The sequence below is a fragment of the Aristolochia californica genome, unplaced genomic scaffold (genome assembly GCF_029961685.1).
Source record: "Aristolochia californica isolate CCGP_79_NKW_82.1479 unplaced genomic scaffold, dmAriCali1.0.hap1 SCAF_8, whole genome shotgun sequence".
Taxonomy (NCBI): domain Eukaryota; kingdom Viridiplantae; phylum Streptophyta; class Magnoliopsida; order Piperales; family Aristolochiaceae; genus Aristolochia; species Aristolochia californica.
The window spans coordinates 36,520,237-36,531,699 of NW_027182279.1; the positions used below are offsets into that span (position 1 = coordinate 36,520,237).

The 11,463-nt window shown below is 36.6% G+C and overlaps 1 protein-coding gene across 1 annotated transcript; it reads left to right on the top strand.

Moving 5' to 3' along the window:
* Nucleotides 1–1,551: 1,551 nt before the first annotated feature.
* Nucleotides 1,552–2,202, top strand: LOC137938767 (large ribosomal subunit protein eL27x-like). The gene has a single exon (XM_068783801.1). It carries the CDS (start codon nt 1,600–1,602, stop codon nt 2,005–2,007), a length of 408 nt encoding a protein of 135 aa, XP_068639902.1. The 5' UTR covers nt 1,552–1,599; the 3' UTR covers nt 2,008–2,202.
* Nucleotides 2,203–11,463: the final 9,261 nt, after the last annotated feature.

Consider the following 11,463-nt stretch of genomic DNA (forward strand, 5'->3'; position numbering starts at 1 on the left):
TGTATATCAAATCAATAAAGTAATGAAAGTGACCAGACTTGATTCAGTTTACAGAATTTTTCATACTTCTCCTTCCATTTTTTTCCCTCGAAGTTGTGAGGTTTTCGACAATGATCTCAACTTGAAACAATAAAAAAATACTATAATAATTATCTCCTCTAATTAATGTGTTCCAAGTATAAGTACTTGATCAAATTCAAACTCGAAAAATAAAAAAATATGGGGGAAAGAGTCAAAACCAAAGGGCACCAATAAAAACCCAAGTACAAGTACTTAATACCCGTTACACAAAGGACATCGCTAAAAACCCAAAGGACACCAATAAAAAAATTCCATGAACTTAACAACACCCATTATATAAAAAGGATCAACCGAAGTAGGACACAAGAGGTTGGCCTAAAAGGGAACCTATGACCTCAAGGGAACTTTTGGGAGGTACAAATATTTTTTTGGAGTTGACGATGTAGAAGATACGCAACCAATGCAGATAAGAAAATCTATACAAGAGAGGATACCTTGAATAAAATCACCCGAAGGGATCCCCCCTCAAACCAAAAATAGTAATTTTATTAAAATTTGAATCCAAGCCAGATAAGAGAAAATTGATCTGGACCTATACCCGAATCAGATCTATTTTTTCCTAAACTCCAACAAGAAATCCATCTATATTTCACAATGTGCCAAGAATTCATTGAATCCTTCCATAAGGCTTGGATACTTACTAAGAATATCACCTATCAAACTTTGCAATTCTGATCGAGATATAATTTTTGTGTTGTAAATATGGAGGAACCTCAAGAACTCTTGGTAAGTATCGGGATTTTGTAACTTCTCCTTAACCTTCTCACAATCTAAACAGGAGAAGTACTAGGATAAGTATTAGATAAGCTTCCTTGGTCGGTGGGCCTTCTCCTTGGTCGATGGGCCTTCTCCTTGGTCGGTGGGCCTTGAACCCATCTTCTACCTCTATTGGATGTGTAGGCCTTCTTTGGTCGTGTAGGCTTGGGCCCATATTTCAATATTAATTATTTAAAACATTAATATTGTTAATAATTAAAATTTAATGCTTGATATTAGTATTATATTAAATACTTAATGCTATTATACTCATTAACTATTAAAATAAATTATTATCATAAAATTTATCGATTATTATGCCTATTTTGTTGTTAATTAGTTGACAAATATATTAGTAATCGATTGATAAATATAATAATAATAATATTAATAACAACAATACACCCTTTTTATGAATCTAAAATATATTAATTTTATGTTAATTGATAATCTCAAAACATATCCCTAAATCAATAATAAAATATTTACATAACGGCCACTTGATGAAGAGGGTTATCTAAGTTAAGCTTAATGTTTTTTATTTGCCTACGTTTATTTAAGATTTGTAGGGATTAAAAATTTAGATCCGAAGTGCCTAAACCCTGGAAATGGTCCAGGTATTCTGGTAATTGTTTTCATGATCAGGCCTTCTGTTCAGAATCTTTCTCCTATTTAACTTCGTTAAATCCTCGATAGCTAGGGTTTCTTAGCTCCAACTCGAGAGTCAGAAAAGGGTAGGCAGAGCTCGAGCGAGCGGCGAAGATGGTGAAGTTCCTGAAGCCCAACAAAGCTGTTGTCATGTTGCAGGGTCGCTTTGCCGGCAGAAAGGCGGTGATCGTCCGATCGTTCGACGATGGCACCAGGGACAGGCCGTATGGGCACTGCCTTGTTGCCGGTATTTCCAAGTATCCGAAGAAGGTGATTCGCAAGGACTCCGCGAAGAAAACAGCTAAGAAGTCGAGGGTCAAGGCCTTCGTCCGGTTGGTTAACTACAGCCATATAATGCCCACCCGTTACACCCTCGATGTCGATCTCAAGGACGTTGTATCTCTCGATGTTCTCCAGTCGCGGGACAAGAAGGTTACTGCGCTAAAGGAAGCCAAAGCCAAGTTCGAGGAGAGGTTTAAGACGGGAAAGAACAGATGGTTCTTTACTAAGCTCAGGTTCTAGACCCCAAGACGAGAAGAGTAGGTTATTTTCGTGTTCACTTTATTGAATACCTCTTGGATTTGTTTGATAATTTTGTTTTAAAATCCCTTCAAGGGATTTTGTCGGATGCTTTAGTGAGACCTATTAAACGAACGAATCGAACTCCGAAATGGGTTCCATGTTAGTTTTTAATGATGATATCAGTTCTTCTTGGAATTGCTTACTTCCTTATAGCTGCACGTTGCTTGTGGTGCGTATAGATTCCTGTCACGGTTTCCTTCCGGTTTAATAATTAGTTGCGGTCGCCTTATTTTGCCGAAGGGGCCTGTTGATATGATTTCTGCGTCTATTACAATGTTGTCTATGAATATTGTATCCAGGATAATCTTGTCTCCTGTGGCTTGGATATTGTTAGCAAATGTTTAACTTTTGGAAATCCTTCCTCACTAAGACGTTGATTTGATATGACCAATGGGAGCACTTCCGGTTATTGTGTGGGTTACTGTCTTTGTTAGTCTTGCAATGTGCTTATCTTCCTGGGAAATTTTTGGTCTCAAGAAATTTTTTATTTTAGAGTTCGGTAACTGATGCTTGTATTGGAGGCTTACATTTGGATGGGCTAGTGCACACAGAAAGTGAGAACTTAAGGAAGAGAAAATGAATGTTTTCTTGGTTAACGGGTTTGAATCTTTAGATAGGTAAGGTTAGTGCTTAAGTCCGTGTTTTTATCGTTACATCTATGTTTGAGGCACCCTTGAATTTTTTTTTCCTATTCCGTGTTATCCAATAGTTCTTGCACAGTGAGAGGGTCCTAGATCATTTAGTTAACATTGATTTATGCTTTGTTTTGTGTGGACTGAACTATATATGTTAGGCAATTGTAGGGACACTTACATCTATGTTTGAGGCACCCTTGAATGTTTTTTTCCTATTCTGTGTTGTCCAAGAGTTCTTTCACAGTGACAGGGTCCTAGGTTATTTAGTTAACATTGATTTATGCTTTGTTTTGTTGGAACTGAACTATTTATGTTAGGTAATTGTAGGGACACTTGATTGAGAGATATTTTCTACCCTGTTCAGTTTGATGGTGTCCATCGATTCCCATTTATAGGTTCCAAAACATTTATTCCCGTTCATTTTGTTATTTAGTGGAATAAGTTGTAAAGACATAAGGAAATTGGTATTCATATTCTAAGCAGCAAATTGCTGTGAAATAGTTCAGACATAGGAATGGTGCTTGTACATAATTGTTTAAGTTTAAAGGTGCGTGGAACTTGGATTTTTAGTGTCTCGATTGAATGTGGATGTCTGAACTATGTGAAGTTTTATGGCCTTTGCATATCTGGCATCTTTTGATGATGTTTTCTTACTCCGGAGGTTTTTTCTTAAACATTTTTGATTTGTTTGGCTTCTTTTTTGAACTACAATTGCATGGCTCAAATAGAGGTTTTTTCTGAGTGGGATTTGAAGTTGTTTGATTTAGATACTGTAATTTTTCAATCTTTCTGTTCATTCCCTCACAGTGTGAGAATGTTTTCTTAAATACTTAAATTTTTTCACTTCATTTGCATCATTTTGCTGTCCAACTGGTGCCAGATCTTACACTTGGACATCTGGTTCTGTGTGCTAAGTGGTTTAAAATTCTTTCTTGTTTTAGGACTGAATGATTTTCTGTGGTGTTATTTGTAAAACTTATTTTACAAATAAGAGGTGTGAAAGTGATCTCGGCCAGTCCGTTGGTCTTGGACTACAGCATCATATTAATCTCTTTCTAAGGCATGAACTTGTGAAGATGCTTATCTCTTTTTTGTTGCCCCTCCCCTGCTGTTGTCTGTTGATGGATGTAGCTTCTTGGATTGAGGGTGATAATCGGTTGGGTTGGCGTGTTTGTCTGAGTAGTAAGGTTTCTTATGTATAGTAGGAGCCTGAATATGTAAGGCTCGAAGAGAAGAAATCTCTCCAGTTAAAGCCACGTGGGGGTTCTTATCTTCTCCAATTGAAGGGTTTCTATCCTTCTCCAAGTAGGTTCTACCCTTGTCAAAGACAAACCCAACTTCGTTTTCAATCTTTTCGTCCTTATTTACCTCCAGTCATGTAGAGTGTTAAGTGTTCTATAAGTAGCTCTAGAGAAGGTTGCATTAATGGAGTGATTTACTTACCTATGTGGGGAGGACCTTATTATGCTCTCTATTACTTGCTTTTTAGGGTCATTATAAACATGGTATTTTTAAAGGATTAAATATGTATTTTATTATTTTCCTGTTTAATTACCTGTTTACTCGTGTGCACGGCTTGTAACCATGTAAACAGACGGAATCGAGATACTTTAAACCAAATATATTCGAAATACCAAAATGGTAATCGGCATAGTAGATACACTTTGCATTTTTGGTTTCCAAAAGTGCCGCAACTCTAGAGGAGGATTGTTTCCTATTCAAATGTCTCGTCTTTCCCTAAAGTGCCCTAGTTATTTGAGAAGTCTTTCTCCCTCGTCCCTCCCTATTTGAGAAAATTCTATATCAAAACTCTAGATTTTTTTTCTCCGCAAGTCTTACATAACTCTTACAATAAGAAGTTTCACAAAATTATTGTAGAATTTAGGATCCTATGAAAAGAACTTTAGATCAACGAGGAATCGAAGAAGAAGAAAAGAGAAAAAGAGAGGAGAAGGACATAGAAGGAGAGAATTTGGATTAAGGGAAGAAGAATGAGGGAGGTTGGATGAATTTCAGGAAAAAGAGGAGATGACTTCAATGTTCTACCTTTCAGCCAATGTCTTTATTTATAGTTTCATAATGCCTTTAGAGCTACAACTTGATAAACCAAAAGACATAAAAAGAACACGTATTCATATCTATCTTTGTGCCATTTTGATGGAAAGTGTCATATTTTACCCATATGCCACTCCTTTGATTTGTGGGCTTTTAATCTTGAGTTTATGAGCTTGAGCCCATTTTCCAATACTCCCCCTCAAGTTAGAGGAGAAAATACATCATAAATACCTAATTTGCCACATATAAAGGATAAGATTTTAGATGTAACTGGTTTAGTGAGAATATCAACTACTTGCTCTTGAGATGAAACATGTTTGAAGGAGATTATTCCTGTTTGAAACTTCTCCCGTATAAAGTGACAATTCACCTCAATATGATCAGTTCTTGCATGGAAGACTGGATTTGAAGTAATCTGAATGGCTAATTGGTTATCACAATGCAGCCCCATGGAACCTCCTTTATAGAATCCTAATTCGGTAAAAAAGGTCTTGAACCATAAGAGTTCACTAACTGTGTGGGTCATAGTTCTGTATTCTGTTTTAGCGTTAGATTTTGCAACCACATTTTGCTTCTTACTTTTCCATGTAACCAAGTTTCCCCTAACAAAAGTGTAATATCCTAATGTAGATTTCCTATCATCAGGTGATCTAGCCCAATCTATATCTGAGAAGCCTTCTATGTTAAAGTGCCCATGTCTTTTATATAGCAATTCTCTTCTTGGAGCTCTTTTTAGGTATCGTAATATTCTCTCCAAGGCCTACCAATGGGTAATTTGTGGTTTGTGCATGAATTGATTCACCACCTTACAACATATGATCTGTCTAGCCTAGTTACCGTAAGATAGACCAGTTTTCCCATAAGTCTTTGATATTAACCAATATCAACATCTTCTCCTGTCATGACACACAATTTTACATTTGTATCCATGTGTGTCAACTAGTCGACAACCCTTTATTCCTATTTCTTTAAGGGGATCTAAGATATATTTTCGCTGAGATAATATTATCTCATGTTTGGATTGATGAATTTCTATATCCAAAAAATATTTAAGCATACCAAAATCTTTAGTTTTGAATTCCTGACATATCATATTTTTCACTTCTTGTATGCTATGAGCATCATCACCAATTAAGATAATATCATCAACATATACATCCAATAATATTTTCCCTTTGACAGTATCTTTAAAATATACTGAATGATCGACCAAGCACCAATGAAAACCAAAACTTAGAAGAGTTAAATTTATCAAACCAAGCCCATGGGGACTGTTTAAGTCCATATAAAGATTTTTTTAGCCAGCATACTGACTCCCCCTCAACCACATAACCTGGTGGTTGAACTATATAAATTTCCTCACGTATATCACCATTTGAGAAAGCGTTTTTGACATCGGGTTGATATACGAGCCATGTTGAGTTAGCAGCAATAGATAAAATGATACGTACCAAATTCAATTTTGCAATGGGAGAAAAGGTCTCCTCATAATCGATCCCATAACACTGAGTGTAACCTTTAGCAACGGGTCGAGCTTTAAGACGAGCAATCGACCCATCCGAGTTATGTTTCATAAAAAACACCCATTTACAACCGACCAATCTTTTTCCTTTTGGGAGCGATGTTAAGGACCAAGTTTGATTTTCATATAAGACGTGCATTTCTTCATCCATAGCCGTCTTCCATCCTAGATGTTTCATGGCCTCTTGATAGGACTGTGGAATGGAAGTAGAAGAAAGAGATACAAGGAACTGAGAGCACTCGAAAGACAAGCGATGGTGAGACATAAAATTGGAGATAAGGTGAGAAGTAGTACAAGAACGATGCTCCTTTCTTAAAGCAATAGGCCGCGTATCAAATTCAGGCCCAAACATAGGAGGAGAAGGACTTACCTCTGATGGATCCGACAGAGGGTTGAGTAATATCAACATTAAAAGACACAAGCGAACAAGGAGTGGTAGGAGGAAATGTCAATCCTGAAGGAGCATCATGGGAAGAGTTGGAGGTATCCACAAAGAAGGTCACATCCTGAGATACAAGCATCCTCCGAAGGGTAGGATTGTAACAGACATATCATTTCTAGGTGCAAAAGTACCCAAAAAAAATACACCTCATAGACCGAGGATCAAGTTTATTCTTTTGTAGTGAAGTAACATGAACAAAACATGTACATCCAAAAATTTTAAGAGGAAGAGAAAAATGATCTTCAACATCAAATAAAATAGAGTAAAGAGTTTTATTATGAAGAACTGATGAAGGTAACCTATCGATAAGAAAACATGTCGTAAGTATAACATGATGCCAATAAAAGTAGGGTACCTTCATGGAGTAGAGGAGGCCCCGAGCAACTTCAAGAAGGTGATGATTCTTCCTTTCAACAATACATTTTTGTTGAGGGGTATAGGCACACAATGTTTGATTGATAAGCTCATTATCCTCACAAAATGATTTGAACTTACTAGACAAAGGATTTGAATTTTCTTCCTAAATTATGTCAATACCATAGCATGAAAATTTTTAGACATAGGAAGAATTTTTTAACATTCTTTAAATAAATATAACGAAGTCACTCGGGTAAAATCATCAACAAAAGTAACGAAGTATTTAACTTGAGAAATGTTTGAGAGACATAAAGGGTCCCCATACATCAGAGTGTATTAATGCAAAAAGACTAGCGCTTGTAGCTATAAGACGAGGAGGATATGTACTCCGAATGTGTTTACTTAATTGACAAGTCTCACAATTGAAAGTAGAAAGTGATTTTAAAGACAGAAGTAAATGACGAAGTGAAGAGGTAGACGAATGACTAACCCGATTGTGCCAAAGTTGGTCCTCGAATGGAGTGGATGATAGAGCAGGTAATGGTTGAAGAGTCAAGTAATACATGCCCGCCTTTTCATAGCCGCCACCAATCACCCGCTTCGTAGTTAGATCCTGAAATGTACAAGAAGACGGCGAGAAGGCGATAGAACAATTCAACCGTTTTTTTTTTAATTGACTAACTGATATAAATTTAAAGGAAATTGAGGGGCAAACAAAATATCTTAAAGAGGAATAGAAGATGTGAGAGAGGAGGAACCCTTGCTAAGTACTTTGGTTTGGGTACCATTAGCAGTAGTAATAAATTTTTGAGGAAGACATGAAGATAATGAATGAAACATGTGTTTGTTACCTAACAGATGTTCGGAGGCTCCAAGGTCGATGATCCAAGAAGATGAGGATGAAGATGAATAAAGCATACCTTAGGTAATAATGGTAGCAGCAGTAGGTAACGGAGGAATGGAGAACTCCATTAAGGACTTTATCTTTTGAAATAAGGCATAGTCTTTAGCAGTGAGAGTCACATTCCTGGAGTGGGAGTCAGCCTTTTCTTCCAGTTTCTCAACATTAATAGAGAATGGGTTAGCTGTGGCCCAATTAAGCTTACCATAAAGTTTCCAACATGTTTCCACAAGGTGGTTTTGACCACCACAGTAAGTGCAAAGTCGAGGCTCAATACAAAAGTTGTGTTGAGTGCATCAAAGAGAAACAAACAAACGCTAGAAATTAGGTGTCGAAAGAGTTACAGACGTCCATTCCCTACAACTTCATGGAGTGGACAAAAGTACTTCATTATGTTCATAAATAATTACTCTAGTCGCTAAAGGTTTTATTCAAAAGGAAGACATAAACTATAAATAGACTTTCTCTCTGGTATCTTCGAAAGACACTTTTAGAACAATAATGGCACTAATGGCTCATTTAGATCTAGAGCTACACCAGATGGATGTCAAAACTACATTTCTCAATGGGGACATTGACGAAATGATTTATTTGATACAACCAGAAAACTTTGTATCTGGAGATCCAAAGTCTATGGTCTGTAATTTGAAGAAATCCATATATAGTCTCAAACAAGTTTCTCGTCAATGGTATCTTAAGTTCCATCAAGTCGACCTTGTACGGTTTTGAGGCGAATGTTGTTGATAATTGTGTATATCATAAGTTTAGTGGGAGGAAATACATCTTCTTGATGTAGGCTTACTGCACAAAACTAAAAAATTTCTGACGCAGAAATTTGAGATGAAAGATTTTGGTGATGCCTCTTTTGTATTAGGTATTCAAATACTTAAAGATTGTTCTCGAGGTATCCTTAGGTTGTCACAAAAAAGCTACATCGATATGGTTTTTTGGCAGATTTGACATGAAAGATAGTAAACCAGGAGACACACTCGTCGCTAAAGGAGACAAGTTTAGTCTCAAACAGTGCCCTAATAATGATTTTGAAAGAAAAAAGATGTAGAAAATTTCCTATGCATTAGTAGTAGGGAGTCTAATGTACGCTCAAATTTGTACTCATCCTGACATAGCATTTATAGTAGGAGTTTTGGGTAGATATTTGAGTGATCTAGATATGCAACATTGGAAGGCAACCAAATACATAATGCGTTATTTGAGGAAAACAAAAGACTACATGCTCACTTATCAGAGATCAAACAGTTTAGAGATCATTGGGTTCTCTAACTCCAATTTTGGTGGATGCCAAGATAGCAGACGTTCCACATCAGGTTACATCTTTATGTTGGGTGAAAGGGCTATCTCATGGAAGTCTGCTAAGCAAACTCTCATAGCTTCTTCAACCATGGTTGTGGAGTTCATTGCTTGTTTTGATGCGACCAACCACGAGATATGGTGTCAAAACTTTGTCACTAGGCTACTAGTGGTAGATGGCATTGACAAGACATTAAAGATTTACTGTGACAATAACTCGACGACACTTTATTCTAACAACAATAGGAGCTCGACGAAGTCGTAGTTTATCAACATCAAGTTTCTAGCTGTTAAGGAGAAAGTTCAGGGTAGGCAAATTTCTATAGAACATATAGGGACGGGTTTTATGCTAGCAGACCCATTAGCCAAGAGCTTAACACCTAAGGTCTTTCATGAGCACACTAGTCATATGGGCGTTGTTTTTTGGGATACCTTGGTTTAGTGGAAGTCATTTTTGTACTATATGTTTTTTTTAGACATTATGTTATTAGATTTTTTACGTAATAAAATTGATTGTTTATGATTCTATTTTTGAATTTGTTTGTGTTTTTCTATGTGAAGTGTTCGCATTGCGTTAAGGACTTTGGAAAGATCTCACTAAAGACTAAAGAACGACCAGTTGGATATAGGCATGTCCAATATCATATTGCATGTAATTTTCATGTTAATCATCCATATTTGATCTATGTCATTGAGTGTATTAGTATGGTGATCATCGTGGTTTAGTCACGACTGTATTGTGATGAAAGTCGCGGTGGTTCCATTATCAATATATAAGATGATTCCATTATTTATAGTATACATATGCACGCCTAAAGAATTTGTGATATAATTATTTCAGGAATGATGTAACCCAAGTGGGAGATTGTTAGGAAACCCACGTTTCCTATTCTAATTTGGGCAACATATTCATTATTCAATTATATTTACTATTTAATGGAATTGACCGAAATTAAGTGGTGTAATTGTGGTAAGCCCATGGACGCAAAAAAATGGAATATGGGCCAATGGAGTAGATACCATAGCGAATTATGAGAACCCTATGTAAGGAGAACATTATGGTTCCTTCTCCCCATCCGGAAAAGAGACGACGGTCCCATTGAGGAATAAGGATATTTAATTAAGGAAGACCATAAAACCAATCATGCGTTCGTATCGATTGTCAGAGTAATTCCGCAATAGTCGGCGATTGTTCATAATAGATCCAAGTATTTAATCCGAATCCACGAATTCTAATATTCTTGCATGATGTAAATTCTAGGCTATTTGGTATTTCTAATCTAGGATGTTCACATCTAGATTTGGATTTAAGTTACTATTATCTAACAGAAAGTTCACGGGATTAATCTTTTGTGTTGCTCCGTCGCTCGCATTTCCATACCGAGATTTCCCTCATTACATTTTTGTGAAAGTCTTGTGGATGTATTGATGTTGTGTTGCCGTTTTTGGACGACGATTCCTTTGTGAGTTCTAGAGTCTCGATAATCATCAACGTCGTGGGGAAGAAGGAGACGTTGGTTCTAAATGATCCAGCCTAGTTAGGTAAATGTGATTTTAATCTAGTGTGTATTTTGTCGAGATCGGACTCACTCAAATCAACCCAACCCTGCTCATTTTATTTACCCGTCTCACTGCTGTCAAGCCACACCAGATTTTACTGAATTAATTCGGATCAACTCGAACAAAGTTAACTCGGCCCGGGTCAAGTTGTCTCAACCCAATTGCTTTCTGCCTCAGTTATATATGTGTTTGGGTTTTGAGTTCTATACTTATTTCTTTTGTTACTCAATTATATTGGTCTACTACTTAACTCGGCTCGACTCGGTCCTCGTGTCTTTGTTGGATAATTATTTTGAAAGATTGGTAGTTTATTACTTGGTTCCAATATATTATTTAGTGCAACTTCCTTATTAAGTGATGAACTATTTTGCGGATTATTTTATGGGCCATTTTTAAGGATTTTCATTATTTGGTACGTGATATTTGGGCCTGGGTTTAAACCCAATTCAGCTGTTGCTATTATGTCTCTCTGATTGAGACATTATTATTGAAGGACTTCTCAATTGTTAATTGTTGTCAACATTGGTTATTCTAATGAAGAAGAAAGCACATGGTGACTCCAAATTATTATCTTCCGGTGATAACCCTTTACCCCCCTTATTTTGTATTTTTACTC